Raw genomic sequence first — 21,433 nt, 5'->3', positions numbered from 1 at the left:
ACTCCGGCCGGGCACCAGCTAAAACTGAGGTGCCTGTGGTCGGGGGCGGGGTATAGAGGAGGACGGACCCAAGTGCATCCTGGGAGCAGCAAAGCTTTAACTGCGTGGTGCCCGTGGATCCAGATCCAGCTATACCCCAAGGTCAACCCTGTGGACCCCCTATGGACCCTGAAGTAGAAATGTCCGCCGCGGCCATTTTCCCATCGCATGTGCACTACGGGGAAAATGGCCACCGCGGCCATTTTCCCAGTGACCTGTGCATACACTATAGACTGGAACTCCGGCGCTGGCCGCGCACAGCCGGCCGGAGAGGAGGTGGCCCGTGTCGGAGACTGCACACGGGCCCCCTCCTCTCTAGAAACGCCCCGGTCTGATAAAAAAGTATCTACTATGATTATATTACCGTTTCCTTTTTTCCGGGTGAAAGTAGAACACTAGAGGCTGAGACCCGGTGAATACTGTTTGTCTGTAAAGTCTCATTAGTTAAAAAAATATACAAAAAAAAAACCCCGTTCAGTCTCTGATTCTTCACTGGTTAAAAAGCTACTCTACTAGGCAGCAGGGAGCGTCACGTTGTGCAGATTTTTTATTACAGCATCCTCCTGGACATAGTCATAGGAAGATTTTATGATTATACATCATTGCCTTCATGTGACACATTTGTATCTAACCTTTCTTATAACAAAAGGGTAATAGTATTTACAGCATCTATCTTGAGTACAAGGAGAATTTGACCTTATGGTTATTAAGACTCTCTCCGTAACTACTTGGTGCTGACCATACAGTACACGGGTACAAGTAATCAGTCTTTTCATAGTGTGTATTTACACTAAATATTTTGCCTTGCCAATACGGCACCGCTTGATGGGACATTTACCCATACGAGTTACTATCCTAATTCTATCAAACATATATATACCTGGGTTGTATATAACGGTCTTATTATTATTTTAGTATTTTTCTTTGCATTTTTTCTAAATGTTTGATACTATAAAATTATTTGCTATTTATTTTAGTGGTGTTTATTAAAAGTTAAGTTTTCATTATACCAATTTTACATAAGTGTGCCCCCCAAACAATAGTCTTCTTTCTCCTTTGTGAATGTGCTCACAGCCTATCAGTACTGCCAAGTAGGAGCTTGCTGTGTGATCCTCTTACCTGCTGTGTGTATATGGTGGAGCCCGGCAGTGAGCATGCAGCAAGAATTTAGTTATGTTATGTCTGGACATTCCTGGGAAGCAGCCGTGCCAAGTAACGTAACTGGTTATCAGAGGTGGAAGGATGATATTTCACACCCTGCATTGCAATGGTGCATTCCGACATACCTGTCTTGGAGTTGGGAAGCAGAATAAACCACCGAGTGAAAGAGAGAGGGACTTACAGAGACAACATGAAGTTTCATAAAAAAAAAACACAATCTGACATGACAGAATTGTTCTGTATTGCCGTCTTGCAGTTGGACGTGTAAAATGCAGCAATGGCCTCACAGCACCAAGACCACCGTTTCCCTTATAGAAGAGGGTTGGAATATAACAATGACCATTTACTATTAGCAGAAAGAACATTGTTAAAAAAAAAAATATATATATATTAATAATTTTATTGTTTAAAAATAGGCAAACATCTAGCCAGTAATCTGTAAAGAGAGCGAGGCCTATAGAAAATGGTCATACGAGAACCATTACTAGTATCCGTCCTTAAGAAACGGGACCATCACGCCTCTTCCATGGCAGGAGGAGACGGCAGGGTACAGGGCTCAGTGTCTCTGCACGTCAGTGTGACTGAGGAGTTGGAGATACGAGCGCCATACCATCCTTGCCAGAACTGTGTGTCCTTTCCTTTATGCGTAAAGCTCACATAGCGCACGCCGGGTCCATAATCGCGGAACTCATGGGAAACCTGAGGAGAGAAGACAGGTCAGGTCAGGGAGCAGAGAGCACACCAGTCGCACACCATAAGCAGGAGGAGATAAGAGCATACAAGTCACACGCCATGTCACGCAGGAGCAGAGGTACTCACATGCTATATCAGGTATAAACAGAGAGTAAGAGAGAAGGCAGAAAGTCTCACTACACCGAAAGGAGAAGAACATACAAGTCACATCACTGGCAGGAGAAGGGTGACTTAGAGATAAAGGACATTGGGAAGATCACAGCATAGGATACAGGAGATATAGATAATATATCTATATATTCTCTATATATTACCACTGCCTAACATACGGTTGCTGAAGACCAGCAGATTTTGCATTAGAGCATTGAGTTCCCCCCAGAACAGACCTGTTGATATTTTGTGTCATTCCACTGAGGGATGGGCTCAGGTTTCTCCTTATATTCCCAGATCACCGTTTTCCTGTCGACTGCAAGGAGCTGGACTTTCAGTTCATAGATACAGCCGCAGTCCCGTCGCCCAGCATACCTGGGAGAAAAACATTGGGAAGCCAACACCAGCCGTAAATCTCTTAACACATGCTCAGTGATCATTAGTTTTTTTTATTCTGCTTATTTACAGCAGGTGACGCCTTTCATGTATCTATAGGTTTGACGTCGATGGCAACCAGCATCATACAATTACAGCTTATTTTATTTATTAGTATTTATTTCTATACTGGCAGAATATTCTGTGGCACTTTACAATTGGGAACATAACAGTAATAAAACAAGACTAGAATTTCATCCATGAGGAGAAGTGCTGCATATTGCACACTGACCCAGACGGGTTCGGTATCCAGACTATAGACAGTTAAAAGGTCGACAATATCTAGATAGACACCACAAGTTAGACGGCAAATGGTCGATAGGGACAGGGTCAAAATGTCAACACACAAATGGTCGACACTTTTTTTTTTTTGTTAGGCCCTGATGGTTAGGGACAGGCACCAGGGAGGGTTAGGCACTAGAAGGGACGGGTAGAAAAGAAAAAAAAAAAAAAAGTGTCAACCTTTTGACCCTGTTGACAATTTGTAACAGCCGACCTATTGCCTGTCTGGTGTCTATCGAGACATTGTCAACCATTTAACTGCATCTTTTATACCATAACCACGGGTGGACTACATGATCCAGCCACACAGGACTGTTGGCCTGAGGTCAGTCATTTGTACGAGTGGAGAAAGAGAATATAGGTGGTGGACTGTATAATGTGCAGACTGTATAGTGGGGTGTAATTGGGTAGGCTAGCTTATGGAGGTTGTGTGTGGACTGTACAGTGGGGATGTAATTGGTTAGGCTAGCTTATGGAGGTTTTGTGAATGGTTCTGGAATAGGATAAGCTGTCTGAAGAGGTGAGAATTAATGGAACGCTTGAAAGTTTGGAGACTAGAGCAAAGTCTTATTGTGCATGGGAGGGAATTTTACAGAGTGGGGGCAGCCCCCTAAAAAGTCCTGTAATCGTGAATTAGAGTATTTGCAGTGTCTTGTCTAAGATATGGGACTATTTTGGATATGTGTCTTTGATGATTTGGTTACTGTTTGAATGTGAAGAACAAAGGACATTTGGAGTCAAGAATAAAACATTAGGCCGAGATGAGGATGTTACAGAAGGACTGAGAGATGGTCTGAATGTGGGGACTGAAGGAGAGAGAGAGGATGACACTAATAGAACAGACATGAGGGACAGAAGAGGGTAACGTTGACAACAGAGCCCATTTAAAATCTAATTGTAGTGTGCAATTAACATATTCCTGCAGAAAAAAACCCACACAGGGCACAAGGTAAGATGTAATTTCGAGATATTATTAAGAACCAACCAGGAGACATTTTTGTTTAAACCTAGTTTAATGACAAAGTTTTTCTGGACCACCGTGAGCATGCTGATACAAATGGACGATGTTTTTTTTCTACTGCGCAGGCAGCATCGCACTGCACGTGTCGCGATAGTCTTGTGACGGCGGTCGGAGTTTCACGGGCGTGTCACAGCAATGGCTCCCTCAATACAAATTCCAGCGGCTGCATATATTCTTGCAACAGCATTTGCGTCCATCACTGAATTAGTCCATAGGGAATATATTTACTAAAGTGCAGGTCTTTATAAGTGGAGATGTTGCTCATAGCAACCAATCAGATTCTACTTATCATGTACTTTATCATTTATTTAGTACCTTCTAGAGGATAATATAGCTAGAATTTCTTTGCTTTGGACAACAGCTTCACTTCTAAAAACCCGCAGTTTAGTAAATCTACCCCTAGGAGTCTTGTGTATGCAACAGATGCAAAAAGCGAACTCACCAATCGGATATATGGATGACAGGCTGGTGGACGTCTAGAAAGTGTTCCCAAAGTCCTTCTCGCAAAAGGTCTATGATCTGGGTCTTCTCACACCACCTGTGGAGAGAATTGTACAGATTAAAATAGTGGACAGCTGACCTTTTAGCAACAGGCCAGCCTATTACTTACATATAAGAGGTGACAAAGCAGGTCTGGCTCTCGGCTCCTTCCAAAATGGCGTGGTTGTTTTCCACTGCCCAACCGCCTGCTCTGTGTGTGACCTGCCAGTGTTGCAGCTGTTCTGGAAAAGGAATGGAAAGTAGGGTTTACAGGTCAATCTAGTTCCCTCACATGCAGTGACCTCTGTTCTACACACGTCCACTGACTGATGTCATTCTGCTCTACACTCAGCCAATCATTCCAGCCTTCAGTCTGCCTAGGAAAGGTTACAACTAACCCTGTATTGTTAGGGTTATGTACCCAGGGATCTATATCAGGATACGAATCCAAGTATGTAATATACATTGGTCTTTTATCCCGCTTTCTTTATACTCTAAAACAGGGGTGGGCAATAAGCGGCCCTCCAGCTGTTGTTGAACTACAAATCTCAGCATGCATTGCAACATTTTTAGCATGGCCAAATAGCAAAACTGTGGCAGGGCATGCTGGGATGGATAGTTTTACAACATCTGGGGGGCCGCTTACTGCCCACATTACACTCTGAGGAAATTGCTTTAATGCAGAGAAACGCATCATTCTGCCTTGACAAAGCAGTCATCTGGCGAAACGCGCGTCAGCGTTTTATGCTGCCACCAGTCACAAGCACTATCATATGCTATAACATGTCAGATAACTAAAGATATACCTAATGATAGTCTGTATTTAATACCGATAATTTATGGGCAAATGAATGCATAGTAGCAATATGACTATGCATTACGGTGACAAGAACCGATAAACTGAGGAGACTCGGTGAAGTGTACATGTGGAACTTGAGTGAATGCTGTAAAATCGGGATCAATGGACACCCAGTTTATGTATAGTATTTTGACCACCAGTTAGTTTTGCTGAAAAAAGGATAACTACTGAATAGAAAGATACAGTTACCAAAATCCATTATAATATAATCTGCGATTGAAACATAATTGCTAAATAGTCTGCCCCAGAAATAACAGTGATTTATAGCCACAAGAATAGAAGCTACAATCTTCTGTGGGGAAGCTGATAATAAAGATGTACACATGTATCTAATAACTGTCATTTAGAGGTTATTGGATAATAGGAACACAGCACTGTGACTGTACATTATTGAAGCATTAATTCTACATAAACTGGTAGGACAATAATACAGTACGGGGGACAGTGATCTCTCCTTTATGTCCCGGGAAATAAAAAGACATTCAATTATTACCCAAAGCACTTGGTGTTACATATTATTAAAAAATTGACGTATATATTTATACACATTATAATCCACGCCCAATATTAAATTATCAATATTGGAGACACACCGAGGAGACTATACTAACAATTCCTTAGTCCTCGGTATTGTAAAATAAGATGTGAAACAGACTGGTTATAGGTGGCATTTTTAAACCACTTGAAATTTATTATTTTCTACATAAGTACAGTATACACACCTTTCTTTATATTCTTTGCTTTTAATTTGTATATATTTTTCGCCTAATTTTGGACAAGCTAATTTTTATAAAAAAAGAAATAAAAAAGTTATATTATAGAATAATTCCAGAGAATACATTTTGGACATTATAATATATTGACCCGAATAGTGCACCAGATATTGGTCTCATCTTTCTCTTCTGTTTTTCTAATTAATGCCACTTATAAGACTACCAGGGAGCACCTCCACATGTACTAAAAAATATCAGATATTAAGAGATATTGATGGAGTCTTTTTGGGTCATAGAGAATTAACATAATATCTATTCTCTGTAGTGGATATATTTTGGTCCGGGATCACCTTTGCCGTTTGTTTTCATTCTGCAGAGCTCATTTACCTGCTTCTTGGGACCACGTTGTGAACAATATCATCAACTTGCAGACCTGAAAACACAAGGTAGCGCTATACAGAGCAAACAGATCTAGAGCTCTGCGCAGCCTGCTACGCCATCTGGGGAGCATGGAGTAACTTTGGCTCTGGTGCAGCACCATATTTACACTACGTACATTGCCAGGTTTAAGACGTGCCCACTACTTACATCACTCATTGATTGACCCCTCACCTGTGCCACATGGGTTGCGCAACAAGTTGCGGGACAGTGGCCTCTTCAGACAAGCGCTCTGCCAGGAGAACTGGTGACACATATCAGCAGCTCTCAGAATTTCCGTCCTCCGCTCATGCTCACACTTCATTCTCCACAAGGAGGGCGAGTCTATCAGATACTTCCAGCGCTGGCTCACGCATTTATAATGAGCAATTAAGTCCCAGGCTGGCAAAAAGCTGAAGATCAAGAGGAGCACCTCGTCCGGAAGAGGGTCTAGATCCATTACATACAGCGGTCACTCAATTTGGAGTATTCTTGAGGCAGCTAACGATGTACAAAGTAAAGGGGGTCAGGGTTGCAGGCAGGTCCACAGTAAATTGTGACATCTTCAGTGCAAAAGCGCAATCTATAGTAGGACAAAAATACAAAATAACCCCAGTGAGTTCCATACTTCAAAGATGGATGTTGATAACAAAAAATATACTAATGTGCAATCTGCGAGATACATTGCAATCTACACAATACGCTATTTGTATGGTTTTGCACAAACACACCTATGGGTGGGATGTACTAAAGAACAAATGCGGTAAAACCTTCCGTTTTTGGGGTTTTACCGCATTTTACGTATGTATCAAAGGCTGGCCGGCATGGCTCCGATGCGGAGGGTAACGTCAGCTTTTGCTGACGTTACCCTATAGAAGCCTATGGGCTTCTACAGCATCGCGCTGGTATGAGGGATCCGATCAGATCCCTCCCATCATGCCCCGCGTCTCTCTGCGCATGCGCAGATGGACTCCCGGGTCATAAACCTGGAAGTCCACGGCGCAGCGCTGATCGCAAAGGACAGCTCTTATCGGAAGAACTGTTCTTTGTGCTGCTGATCACATATGCGTTCAGTAGGGATGGGAAACGTGGCGGGATGTACTCCGCAAGGTTAGTACATCCCGCCCTATATCATTCAATTTTTACTATGTCCGGGTTTAAAGCTGAAGAAAAACATAAAAAAAATAAAAGTACTGTAAATGCAAATTCCTGTGCATAAAAGCTACAAATACAGAACACTATTTGGAGGCATGTTTATAGAAAAAATATTTGCAGGATTTCCCCTGAAAACTCCAGCGGAGGGGGACTACAAGAGATATCGGCTGCAATTCCCCGTTTTCGGGCGCAAAAGCAGCCTCCATAGGTTTCTAAGTGGGCTGCTTAGATGCCGTACTTACCAAGCTCCGGAATGAAATAATTTCTGATTTTGGTTTGACTCGTGTTATTGGTTCACAAACCCTTTAAATGAAGATCGCATCAATATACAATGGAGGTACACACGTTGAAAATGGATCGCTGGCATAACAAAATTAAATGATTGTCGCACCCATAATACAACAAAAATAAAATACATTTATTTTTGTTGTAACATGTCTGGGGACAATTAGATGATGATGATTTTCCCTTGAATCCTCGATTATCAATCCGCTGAGACCAGGGGCGTAACTATGTATTTGAAGGCCCCATAGGAAAAGTGTATAAGGGCCCCTATGTAGCCCCCAATGGTGAAAATGTATATAACACATGTAACTTTGACAGTGAAGATGGGGCCCCCCCTCAGCTCTGGGCCCATAGCAGCCGCACCTCTTGCACCTATGGTACTTACGCCCATGGCTGATGCATTTACATTCTATTGTACAGGCTCTATTGCCACCCAGATCCATCTTGATTCGTTAAGAGATTTCTAAAGACATTAACTGATACATTGTATGTAAATATTTTGTGAACTCAAATAAGGATGCAACGTAACTCTTTCTCCAATGGGAGATTAAAGATTACAAACATTTTGCCCTTCAAGCCGAGAGGGTCTCAAATTTATATTGACATCCGATAATATGCCAATCATTACAACTTCAAGCAGACTTTGGTTTGGGGCAGTAGTGTTTGCATTTAATATAATTGTGGAGTTAAATTTTGAGGTGAAAATCGGTTAAAAGTTGCAATCAACAATCACTTTCATCCCCGTTACCATCATCAGCTGTCAGAAATTCAGTCATAACCGCGAGACAAAACCAAATGTGGCTGCATTAGACTTCTGTATGCAGAGCTGCAGGCGGTTCAGAATCAGGACCATAATGTAATAAATGTAAGGAGGCAGCGATATCCAGAAGTTTCATCAGAATGTCATTGAAACAATCGGATAGCTAGCACTCACGGATACCAACATTGGCAATTTTTCCTTGCATCCCATAGAGGTGCGTAGGAAAACGGTCGATGTTAAAGCACCATATTCTACCTTGATCGCCCTTTCAGAGACCGCCCAACTTTTGGCGATGTGCACAATGTCGAGAATTACAATAGAGGAACATTGTAGATTTGCCTGCACACCTATATGGGCTGCAAAGTAGAATCTAGGATGACGGTGGTCACAAATTGCTGTGGAAACGATCAGAACGCTGTCTCTCTCCGGACACTTAAATACACCGTTTTGCCTCTCCGGTGCCTGTCCAGGCAAGCGCTGAGATCCGCTCACGCTGCACATCGCTCCTGTCTGGTGGTGAGGTCTACTTCTGCCCCATCTGAGCAGTGTCCCTTCACTGAGTATGGAGATGGCACTCTGCAGTCACTTGCTCACAATGTGTCTCCCCAGCATGATGGTATACAAACTGCACGCCAGAGTTCCCTCCAGAACAACAGTATGGGCGCAGCCATGTTGGACTCTGTCACCTGACGCTCTTCCTCCACTCAGCTGATCGCAGCATCCAATCCCTGGGGATCCACCCCTATAAATTCCATTCCCTGACTGGCCTCCATTGCCAGTACAATGTCACTTCTTGCTGAAGATACAGCTCAGTTCTGAGCTCCTTGGGTACTCTGTATCTGAATGGTCCCAGGGCCTGATTCACTATGTATCGCTATTCTGCTTATATGTAAGAAACGCAGTTGCTAATATCGGCGGTGATATATAAAGGTTTGCATTCGCATTGTGATCGCAGTCTAACATAAGAACGTCCACTTCCCCATTCTCACAGCCATATACTTGGCCAACATCTGAGAAACAATTGGTAACATTGAGTAACATCAGACAGTTAATGAAGCCCAGACATTACTCAGGAATTGCTTACTTCAGTGCACGCTATGAGGCCTCTGGCATCACAGTGGCTAATTTATGCACGCCCCTGCAATGCCATTTAAACGCACTGGCATGCCTGCATTTGTCTGACCACCACCGTTACCACACACAAAGGGCACTTCCTGTCAATCACTCTGCCATGGGTCTGCGTATCCTCTGCGATCGCTGTCCCCATCGCAGTGGCTAGTTCGCACATGTGCACTGCGATGCATGCGCAGTACACAACAATCGCAGGGAGCGCGCAGGCTCAGCGCACATTGATTGACAGGAAGAGACCATTTAGGGGGGGTAAGTGAAACGCAGGCGTTCCAGTGCGTTTTAACACCATTACAGGGGCGAGCATAATTAAGCCCCTGCAACGGAAGATGCAGTCAGAGCTCTAGATGCACACAGGAAGCGGCCCAAATCCCGAGTGAGGTCAGGTCAACCACTATTATGCTAATGGGTTCGATGGTTCTCTATGTTACCGATGTTTTTGCTGTTGAGGTATTGCGGATGCGAGTAAAGGGAAGTGGGCGGCATTATGTAGTGGTGGGCGTCTGGTTCTTGTGCTGCAGTGTCATTGCGATTGGGTTCATTAGCATATTTTCGCAGTGGCCGGGTGCGTGCATATGCAGACTTGCGTTCCGTGCTGAATCAGGCCCTCAATGCCATCAAGTTCTTCAAATCATCAACATCGGTCTCAAATCCAGCTCTCAATCCAATTCTGCTCATTCATTCAGCATTATATATTCAGTTCCATTCCAACCTGCTGTTCAATAAAGAACTTTCTATTCCTGTTATCGCCTTCGGGCCCATCATCCACTGCTGTATCTCTACCTGCCAGTCCTGGCTCACACCACCTAAATTAATCCACGCCTCTTAAATCTCCTGTTCAGTCTCCCACGCCTGTTCCAAACCAAAACCATGTGACAAACGCCAGCTACTTGCGGCTATCGCTTTTAGTCTAATGCCCCTTAGGGGTCTATTTACTAAGCCTTGGATGGAGATAAAGTGAATGGAAATAAAGTACCAGCCAATCAGCTCCTAACTGCCACATCACAGGCTGTGTTTGAAAAATGACATTTAGTAGCCGTTTGGCTGGCACCTAATCTCCATCCAAGGCTTAGTAAAATAGACCCCTTAGGGGTCTATTTATCAAGCAGTGAAAAGTGTGGAGAAGTGGGCCACAGCAACCAATAAGCTTTCAAGTAGCATTTATCAAGTACTATAAGATAATAGGTGGAAGCTGATTGGTTGCTATGGGCAACTTCTCCACTGGTCCACTTCTCTACACTTTTCACTGCTTGATAAATAGACCCCTTAATGTCTTTATGCTCTTCTCACACACTATTTACTATGATTACAAGCAAAAAACCCAAAAAACAAAGAGGGGTTGATTCAATTAAGATTCGATGTGGGGCAGCCCATTTTGTGCTTATGGTAACCCTGACATTGTGCATTTTAATACACACTCGTACAGAGCTGTGAACTAAAATGTGTGATTTAGGGGTGATGTAGGGTGCCAGCTTTACAACAGCCCAATAGACCCTCACCCCGATTGAAGCAACCCCAGCGCATCCGACAACATTTGCGCCTGTTGTTCTTCTGGGTCACCCACACTGAAACCAGTTACACCATCCATTCCCACTAACCCCGAAGGCTTAACCCAGCTAGGAGTGGCCATCGACCATCCATGTTAGTAACCATCGATAGTCTGATGGCAATGGTGTTTTTTTTTTTTTTTACCATAGATACCACTGATGATAAAACATCTCTGCACATGCGCATAAGCCCAGTGGTTCCCAAACTGGGTGCCGTAGCACCCTGGGGTACCTCGGGGCACTTTCAGGGGTGCCACAGCTTGGTGGTCCAGGACGTAATCAAATTATTTATGTTCAAATTGATAGGCAAAACCAGTGATAGTGGCCGCCCGTCATAACATATGTGGACAAACAGAAGTGCAACCCTATCCACCACCACATAACTGACTCTAAGGGGTAAATTTACTAAGATGGGAGTTCTATTTAAGAAGTGATGTTACCCATAGCAACCAATCAGATTCCAGGTGTTATCTTCTAGAAGGTGGTAGATAAATGAGAAGTAGAATCTGATTGGTTGCTATGGGCAACATCACTTGTTATATAGAACTCCCATCTTAGTAAATTTACCCCTAAGGATGACAGGTAAGCACAATTTACTTAATATAATATTTTTTTCTGAATTTACCAATAAACTTTTGGTCTAGGGGTGCCGTGAAAACAATTCTAATAGTCTATGGCGCCATGATTCAAGAACGTTTGGGAACTACTGGCATAGCCTAAAACTGGGTACAAAACGACGTGTACCCAGCACGATGTTGTTAGCGGCAGGGCACGGCGGGGGTGCAGGCATCGACAAGTGCATACACACTTGCTCATGCCGGCAGAGACGGAATGACTGTGGGAGCCATGCATGGCCCCCGCTTGCTATATTGCCCATCGTACATGGAGGTTCGACAGGCGAAGTTGCGGACGACACGCGGGAGCGCGCATATTCAGCGACATAGCGGGTACACACTGGCCGATGTGCCAGATATGTTGTCCGATCCACCGGATCGGATGACATATTGTCTAGTGTGTACCCGGCATAACCCGTGATTAGTTCACCATCGATGGTTAGTTACAGATAATGAGAAACCATCGATGGCAGAGCCGTCAATGGTCATCACTCATCACAAAACTCAGTGTAAGGACAAGTTACAGAATTCCACAAGTAAAACAAAGTGCTGGGAGATAACGCACATGCCACTAGCGTGCAGGGAGATCAGTCACTGAGCATTAAACACATATGAAACATGCAGAGTGAAGCAGCTCACACATCATCAGCTGTTACTATGCTATGCACTATGCGCCTCATTCATCTTGGTTTGCAAGCCTGCGTTCACGCGCACCCGGTCGGTTTGCGTTCTGTGCATGCGTATGCACCGCAGTGAAACGGCAGCTGCGATCGCGAAAGCAAACGCAGCGGATACGCAAAGCCATTGAGAAATGATTGACAGGAAGAGCCGTTTGGGGGTGGAGAGGGGGGATGGTGGTAGGAATGCAGGGTGCCTGTGCGTTTGAACGCCGTTACAGGGGCGTGCATAATTAAGCTCCTGCGATGACATACGCAGCCAGAGCTCTAGATGGCGACAGGAAGAATCGCAGTTTGTAAGTCAGGTCAAGCTCAACCACAACTGTGCGTACGGGTCTGATGTTACCGAGGTTTTCGCTGACTTGCGGATGTATGTAATGGGAAGTGGGCGGCTTTATAAGCTGGTGGACGTCCTGGTATAGTGCTGCGATCGTAGTGTGATCGCATAAATTTGCAAAGAGCAGGTGCGTGCGATTGCAGTCTTGCGATCCAAGCTGAATGAGGCCCTATCAGTGCGACATACATTAGGCACTGTTAGCATCAGGCTGACATATACTGTATGTACATTACATACAGTAGCATACAGGTGCCTGCAGCATCACATGTTCCCAAACAGCCACACATGTGACGTCACTCACCACTACGACAAGCGCTGTCCCGTCATCACCTGCCGCCTCATTTGCATATACCACCCCCTGGTCACTTGAGGTGATGCACACACGCTCTGTGCACAGGACGTTGGTTTATAATAATTTATGATGCATCTTCTTCTCATTATATAGAGTTGTTCTAATCTAGAAGTTCAGGGCAGAATGTTAACAAATCCCAGAAGGAATTCTAGAGTTAAAATGGTCAAGTTTAAAAAAAAAAATAAAATGGCACATTTCCTGGGAGGTCTCTTTAAGCTGGGTACACATTAGACGATATGTGTACCCAGCGATGTGACTGGGAATTGCACAGGCGACAGGTTGGTACACATTAAACGATCCGGTGCCCGACCTCCCAATAAGGGCCAAATACAATTAGGTGCGAAAGTAGCGATCGGCAAAAAGCATTCACAGATACAAAGCTTTCGCCTCATTCGCCAGCTTGATGCGATCTTTCGCGTACTTTCTCAATGCGCGCTCCCGCTTTTCACCCTATTCAACTGCAATACGCGCAGAGACGCATATGTGTGGAAACTGCGAATGGCAAAACTAGCGAAAAGGGCAACATATTCTGTGGAAATCAGTCTGTACCCCATAAAAAGCCTAACGGACACTGGAAATCAATACAGAAGTGTAGTAACAGCCCTAATAAAAGTATTTTGGGTTCTTAAATTGAGTCAAATGGCCGATATATGCATATTTAATTTGGAAAAAATAATTGCTGTAGATAAATTGGGAGTACAATAAAATGGGTGCTAGAATATTTTTGTGTCTTTAAAGTGCAGTTTTAAAAAAAAAAATTAAAAATACACCTGCTGCAGCCTCCTGCAATCCTAAACACACCTGTCCCATCCATACAGCACCCAAATACCTGACCCAGTACTTTAAACCCATTTCCAACACTTTTTACATTTTCACCCCAAAAATTACATGTCATTATTAGGGGGAATTAAGCTAATTTAAATTTCTATAGCCTAATTAGTCATTGGGGGGAGTCAAATGGTTCTGAACAAAGGGCCTGATTCAGAGGTCGACGTTAATGCGTGCACAGCCGCACATTCCCACGCACGCAGCTGTGAAAATATACTAATGTTAGCAAAGATCACCCGAGCATAGACGCCCACTGCTGTATTTGCATGTGCGATTGCATACACGCATAAATATCAGTAACATCGAAGGACTTCGGCGTCCATTTTACCCTTGCGGCAGGTCTGACCTGCCGCAGCCTAGGGAGCTCTTCTGCCACGCAGGGCTGCGTATGCATGTGCAGTGGCTAATTTATGCACGCCCAAGAAACGGCGTTCAATCGCCCAGGCACGCCTGCGTTTCCTTAACCACCCCCCGTCAACACCCCCAAATGGCCACTTCCTGTCAATCAATCTGCAATGGGCCTCCGTGGTCTGCGGGCTCGCACAGCAGCCTTCGCGCACTGAGATGCATACGCAATGGCAAACAATCGCTCAGTCTGCGTGCAAACTGCAATAGCGTCCACCTCTGAATCAGGCCCCAAATCCCCACATTTTAAGGCAAAAATAGGGATTTTTCACATTTTATCACCTGCCTCTGTGGTGGTGAAAACTTTTTGCCGGTTTCAGCCTATAGAGTTTTTGCATCTGCGAAAACTCCGGGAATTGAATAGCGTGATACACTGGTATGCACAAAACGATCGAATCGGCGAACACTTTTCCCCTAAAGCGACTTTTCGCACCTAATTTAATTAATCCCATAGCGGATACACACTGGCCGATTGCCCGCTATGTCATCCAATGCGCCGGACAACATAACGTCTAGTGGGTAACCGGCATAACCCATCATTAGTTCACCATCGATGGTTAGTTAGAGATAATGAGAAACCATCGATGGCAGAGCAGTCACTGGTCATCATCACTCATCCCAAAACCCAGCGTGAGCCGGACAAGTTACAGAATTGCACAAGTAAAACAAAGTCCCGGGAGATAACACACATGCCACTAGCATGCAGGAAGAGGACTAAACACATATGAAACATGCAGAGTAAAGCAGCTCACACATCATCAATTATTACGATGCTATGCACCATGTGTGCGACATACATCAGGCGCTCAGTCATATGGTCACTAGTGCATATTACATAATACACGCCTGACATGTATGTAGCATCACATGTTCCCACTTCCCAGCCAGCCAGCCACACACGAGACGTCACTCACCGCTACGACAAGCACCGGCCCATCCCGGCATCACCTGCTGCTCCATTTACATACGCCCCGCCCATTGTCAGGTGACCAGATAGGCTGTCATATGCTCCGCCCAGTAGTGCGGACGCGCTGTTATATCGCTGCTGCCCTCAGCCAGCGCCACCTCCTGGTCACTTGCAGTGACACACACACGCTCTCTGTGCACAGGACGTTGGTTTTTATTTTTAATAACTTATGATGCATCTTCTTCTCATTATATAGAGTTGTTCTAATCTAGACGTCCAGGGCAGAATGTTAACAAATCCCAGAAGGAATTCTAGAGTTACCATTGGTCAAGTTTGGAGAAAAAAAAATAAAAATGGCACATTTCCTAGGAGGAATCTTTAAGCTGGGTACACATTAGACGATACGTGTACCCAGCGATGTGACGGGCAATTGCACAGGCGATGGGTCGACATATTGGGTGGCCGGTACACATTACACGATCTGTGCCCGACTGCCTGATATGTCGGCTCCAGTCGCATCCCGTTGCATGGGGTCGTCAGTCGCATTGTCAGATTGAGCTGCACGTAGGGCCGGCCTGATGATGCGACCTAACTGGGGCACATATCCCCCACATAGAGGGTACACATTAGCCGATTCTGACACTATATCGGACAGATCCTTCGGATTGGGCAAAATATTGTCTACTGCTTACTTAGAGCCGTATTCAATTTGAGCCGAGCCGCGATACTTTTCCACGTCCCGGACTTTACACCTGTTTTGTAGGCGGAAAAGTATTGCGCGCGTGCCCGCTTTACCCCGTATTCAATTTGAAAGTACGCGAAAACGGGACCCGGCGAAGCCTGAACAGGTGGAAAGTACTGTCAGATTTTGGGAAATCAGCCTGACACCCCCAAAAAGATGCTCTGACATGGGGGTTCGCTATGGTACCCAGCAATTTGGCTTGCTGAAGGTATTTGGTGTTTTTAAACTGGCTCAATAGCTGCTAAATAGCGTTTTTGTATAAGTGATGCAGAATCGTATTCAGGAGTTTTTTTTCCAGAAAATAACTTATCCCAGCAAATTTGGGGTACTTGAAAATGGGGGTCAGCATATGTAAAATTTGCTAAAGTGAAGTTGAAAAAATCGTGAAAATTCCACCTGCCGCAAGCACCTGCAATAAAAAAAACACTTGGGCCATACTTGGGGACCCCCCAGAGTCTAGTTCGCTAGTTTTTTACTTTGTCCCCCAACATTGTTATTTTACGCCCCCAAATTCAGTCATTTTTTGGGGTGTTCTTAAGTGTTTTTTTTATTTTGACACAGTTTACCTTTGGGGGACTGTCTGAAGGCTGCAGGGGGGTTCCCGCAACGTTGCACCCCAAAACCCCAATTCTGCACTTTTTTCCGCCTCCCATTCATAGCTGAAACTTTTCCGCCTATTACATTACATTGACTTTCCACCTAGGCGGAAAGTCTTTCAAATTGAATACGGAGTAAAATCAAAACAGGCGAAAATGACGTCATCGGCGAAAAGTTTCCGCCAAAAACACGCGGAAATGGCTTTTCGCCTCAAATTGAATACGGCCCTTAGCTTTAGAAACTCTACATTGCCCCCAATGTGCATTTTACCTTGCAGCCCCTTTGGATGCGCAGGAAATGTGGGACGTGAGCCTACTGCATGTACAGGATTGATGTCCACTGCGCATCACACGTACATAGCGTTGGAACGTTGTATAGTATTGACCCTTGAAACTGTCATCGAAATTAGAGTCAGCTGGCATATATGTTTAACCGCTTACCTGCGGTGGTCGCATGGTTTGCAACTGTTCCAGGCTGTACGTTCCCTGACATGGTCACAATCTATACGACCAGTCAGAAACGGCCACTGAGCGGCTGCTGGAAGATAATCTTCCAACAGCCGCCAATGATAGAGGGACCTCCTGGCTCCTCTGCATCCCTGCACCGTCCCCCAGTGCTTGCCGTGCAGCTGATCACTGCTGATTGGTCCGCATGGCAGGAACCCCAACCCGGCGGCTGCGGAGTGGGGTCTCCTGCCATGTAAAAGAATCAGCCCTCGGAGACTGGTCCTCTGAACAGGCGTCCGGGAAATGTGATGTTGCGATGTTCCGATCATCAATGGACTGATATATTGTTGACCGATATTAAAATCAATATTAGTGTTATGTGTTTAAAAAGAAAAAAATTAAATTGTTTTGGATAAGTTATACATAGATGTTCTTGACCTAATTCAATCAGAACCCCCCCCTCCCCCCAGCAATTTCTGAGTGTTTTTTGCCAAAAAGAATTGCCAGCTAAAGGGGCCTATGCATTAGCAGATAGATTGAACGACTGAACGATATATCGTTCAGTCGTTCAATTTATCTGTCATGGATAGGCCCCGAACGATGACAGATGCTCACTCCCGCAGCCGATAAATTGAATCTTTCATCTCTCCAACATGTTGGTCAATTATTGCATATCGCTGGCAGATATTAGAAATATTGTGCAGTTTATATGCTAAACGACAAAAGATATTAACAACAGCTACAGAGCTCTGCAGAGAAAAAAATCCACTCCCTGAATGATGTCAAGCAATATCGTTCATCGTTTGTCGTTTGCCAAAATCTGTCATGTACATGACATATCTTTCAGCACAGCCACCGGAATTTCAATAGATATCTTTTGTCTTTAATCTCTCAGAAATAAATCTGCTAATGGATAGGCCTCTTAAGTGGTTAAATAGAACATAGTGAGTGCACTGCTGGTTTCACTCACAAGAGGGCGACCACGTTGCATGCAGAAGGCTTTTTCTAAGCCAGTCCCCTTTGTTTTGGTTCCGGCTTGCCCAGGCTCTGTCTGTATAAAGGTCTCTATGTTCTTGCTATTCATATACAACATGACCCTGTGCTAAAGAAGCAGCTAGACCCACCATCCAGATTACTACAGCCCCGTCTCAGGTATTGCCTATCTCTCACATCATCTGTCTGCATGGCATGCAACTTGTTTACTTGTGTATTGGATTATGTCAAAGGGGTCTATTTACTAAGCAGTGTTAGTAGACAGAGTCAAAAGTGATAAGGTACCAGCCAATCAGCTCCTAACTGCCATCTCACAGGCTGTGTTTGAAAAATGACAGTTGGGAGCTGATTGGCTGGTACCTTATCACTTTTCACTCTGTCTCCTAACACTGCTTAGTAAATAGACCCCACAGTAACAAATCTTATATAGCAAATTATCTGTCCGTCTCCCCCATGGTAATCTTTGCAAGCAATTTGCACATAGGATTCAGAGATGCTACCCAAGCAAAAACAAAAGTGCACTAGAATTGGGGTGCAGTGAGGGTCCCTGGCTGTAACTCTACCTTTTGTCACTATTTTTGTTATTGCTCTGCATATATATAGTGTTGACTTACCTGCTAGCACCTATAATGAGGGTCAGCTTCAGCTGCCTCCGGGGGCCTCACTGCATTTGGGTCTACTGCATTTATCTCCAGATAAAATTATGAATTGCAGGAATTTTTCAACAGGTTTTGTTTTGTTTTGCTCCAAAATCAGGCATTTAGACCCACCTCCTACCTCCCCTTGATATAATGTGTTTGCCCCAGAAGGGGAGCTCGGCACAGAAAGCCATTGACACTAGTCATAGAGTCAGGTGCCTGCTGCAAATAGGAAGGAACCTTTGCTCTGCCATTTGCTACTGTTAATGTTTCACTTGCTGCAGTTTGGTCGCCCGTGTGTCATTACACGATAGGAAGACCTGATCTGTGTTGTGTCCACATCGTCAGCGGTGTCATTAATGTTTGTATTAGTAGGCGGCACCACAAAGGGGTAACGGGCATTGTGCGGTGGTCTGCCCATGCGTCTGAGTTGCGCTGCGCATGCGTCTAGTTTCAGTACCATCGGCGGTCACAGTGAGGATTTGGCCGCAGTGTGATTGACAGTCAGGGACTGTTTGTGGGAGGTAACGGGGGAGTATGCAGTCATTACAGTTTTACGACACCAGAATGTCTACATGGTCTGATTGTCGACATGGACATAATGTTAACATTGTGTATGTTGACAGGCACAATCAGGGCTGCCATCATAAATTCTGGGGCCCGGTACTAACAAAATAGGCAGGGCCCCCCCCAAACCCCCCAGGTATAAGGCAGAGTTGGGCAGAGTGGTGGATAATGTGGGTGGAGCTATAGCAGGGGTTTTGCCTCAATTGGTGCATAAACCAGGGATGGCTAGGTATGGGAGTGGGAGTGGGGGATGGCACAGGGCAGGGAACACTGGACAAGGGGGGGTACTGGGCTGGGAAGGGTGGACTGGGGTGGCAAAGGGCAAGGAAGGCTGGTTGGTCTAGGGGGGCAAAGGGCAGTAGGGGAGGGACAGAGAAGACAGGCAGGCTGGCTGGACATGGGGATGGGGCGCAGGGAAGACAGGTTGGCTGACTGGACTAGGAAGGGGGGTGCAGGGAAGACTGGCTGGACTGGGGGAGGGGGGAGGGGCAAGGCAGGGAAGGCTGGCTGGCTGAATGGGGGGCTGGATGCAGGAAAGACTGTCTAGCTGGACTGGGGGGAACAGTGCTGGCTGGACAAGAGAAGGGGGGGCACAGGGCAGGGTCAATATACCTGCGTTCTCCTGCCCTGAGAGAGATTGGGCCCGGCTAGCTGTGACGAGGAATGCATTGGGTGGCAGGGAGAAAGAAAGAGCATCAGCGCTGTGGAATTCAACTATGGAGTCGGACTGAAGCCGTCTGCCAGCATCCGCCCCGCTGCAGCATTTGAACTACGCAGCCGGTCACGGCCAATCACAGCTCGCAGAACGGCAGCCAATCGGGAGCGGCAAATATAGACGAGCGGGTACCCAGGTGAAATATAGAAATAGATATCATACAGGAGAAAACAGAGACAAATATAGACAAAAATACAATCCCAGAAATGAAAGACCGTATAGACATTACTGGAATAATAGATGGATAGGAGAAAAAGACCGAAGGGACACTAATAGGAGTGTGCCAAGAAGAGAGGAATTTTTTGTAAAAGATGAATGGCATATCAATTCAGAAACAAATGATTATCACCCCATCAGTACTAGGAATAGATATGAAATACTAGATGAGGATGATTTTTTAGGACGGAACAGGAGGAAATCCAGAATATTTTAGTTTTTAAAAGAAAGTTAATCAAAAGGGGAAAAAGGGGGAGGGGAGTCTCGAGGAATATTAAGAAGAGAGCTACTAATACAGAGACAAAACAGATCAATGAAATAGAAGAAACAAAAATCTTCAATTTCAGTAAACATGTACTCTCCAATGAAGAGAATGCAGTCATAAAAAAAGGATTGAAGTTTGCTCCCGATAAATTAAATAAATTCGAGACGTTCCTGGACATTCAAAAATTTACAAGGAAGTTATCTTTGAAAAGATACTTCCTTAGTCAGAAAGGAGAAACCACCTTAAACAGGGACCCTTTTAAACCTAAATCTACGTTCAATCCCACCTTCAGTAGGGGCTGTTTCGTGGAAAGCTTTAATAAAGCTGTTATAGCAGATATGGAAAAAATTAAACCCAAATGGGAAAAATCACAAAACATTAGTAAAAAAGAAAGGGAAGCCATTTCAAACTTGAGTAAAAATAGTGAGATCATAATAAAGCCAGCGGATAAGGGGGGGAGTATAATTATTATGGACAAAGAGAACTATGAAAAAGAAATACTATGGCAATTGGAAGATAGAGAGACCTATGTTATGTTACGAAGTAACCCCAGTGAACGGATTGAAAAAGATTTAAAAAATCTGTTATGTAAATATAAAATGGAAGGGGTGATTTCGGAAAAAGAAGAGAAGTATATGTATATAGAGGATCCAAGTTTGCCAGTCTTCTATGTTCTGCCAAAAATCCATAAGGATCAAACTAACCCCCCTGGGCGACCGATTGTGGCTGGAACGGGCTGTATTACAGCCGACTCATCGCACTTCATTGATTATTTTCTTCAGCCAGAGGTTATGAAAATAAAATCCCACATTAAAGACAGTATGGATGTTCTAGATAAATTGAACCCGATTATGTGGGAAGAGTTTATTTTAGTTACCGCGGATGTAAGCAGTTTATATACTGTTATAGACCACTTAAAAGGCATAGAGGTGGTGGAAAATTATTTGAGTAGAAGTGATCTGGAGGAGAAGACGATCTCATTTATTTTATATGGCATTAATTTTATTCT

General features: G+C 44.5%; 2 protein-coding genes across 10 annotated transcripts in view; one reads left to right on the top strand and one right to left on the bottom strand.

The window, feature by feature from the left end:
• Positions 1–1,580: 1,580 nt before the first annotated feature.
• Positions 1,581–15,337, bottom strand: FBXO27 (F-box protein 27). Of its 4 annotated transcripts, none has more exons than XM_088477154.1 (6): positions 15,253–15,337; positions 6,446–6,833; positions 4,392–4,503; positions 4,224–4,319; positions 2,280–2,418; positions 1,581–1,899 (listed from the first exon to the last, which is right to left on the bottom strand). In XM_088477154.1, exons 2-6 carry the CDS (start codon positions 6,708–6,710, stop codon positions 1,714–1,716), a joined length of 798 nt encoding a protein of 265 aa, XP_088333280.1. In that variant the 5' UTR covers positions 6,711–6,833; positions 15,253–15,337; the 3' UTR covers positions 1,581–1,713. The 4 variants fall into 4 exon arrangements, with proteins under 4 accessions (XP_088333280.1, XP_088333281.1, XP_088333283.1 ...); XM_088477155.1 differs by lacking the exon at positions 15,253–15,337 and adding an exon at positions 15,185–15,249; XM_088477157.1 differs by lacking the exon at positions 15,253–15,337 and adding an exon at positions 14,625–14,645.
• Positions 15,338–18,077: 2,740 nt separating this feature from the next.
• The window catches only part of ACP7 (acid phosphatase 7, tartrate resistant (putative)), an 81,289-nt gene continuing 77,933 nt past the window's right edge, over positions 18,078–21,433 (top strand). For all 6 annotated transcript variants that reach the window (XM_088477150.1, XM_088477151.1, XM_088477152.1 and 3 more), the window contains exon 1: positions 18,078–18,182. The gene's annotated coding sequence lies outside the window, so the exon portion shown is untranslated. The remainder of the gene's footprint in view (positions 18,183–21,433) is intronic.

The sequence above is a fragment of the Taudactylus pleione genome, unplaced genomic scaffold (genome assembly GCF_031769625.1).
Source record: "Taudactylus pleione unplaced genomic scaffold, aTauple2 ptg000199l, whole genome shotgun sequence".
Classification (NCBI taxonomy): Eukaryota; Metazoa; Chordata; class Amphibia; order Anura; family Myobatrachidae; genus Taudactylus; species Taudactylus pleione.
This window is presented reverse-complemented; position numbering and strand designations above follow the sequence as displayed.

What these genes read in the sequence shown, in the direction of transcription:
- FBXO27 (XM_088477154.1), bottom strand. Translation starts at nt 6,710, where the DNA reads ATGGATCTAGACCCTCTTCCGGACGAGGTGCTCCTCTTGATCTTCAGC. An exon ending in GCGCAACCCATGTGGCACAG is followed by an intron (nt 4,504 to 6,445) that starts GTGAGGGGTCAA and finishes TTCCTTTTCCAG; the next exon opens with AACAGCTGCAACACTGGCAG. An exon ending in GTCATCCATATATCCGATTG is followed by an intron (nt 2,419 to 4,223) that starts GTGAGTTCGCTT and finishes TTTTTCTCCCAG; the next exon opens with GTATGCTGGGCGACGGGACT.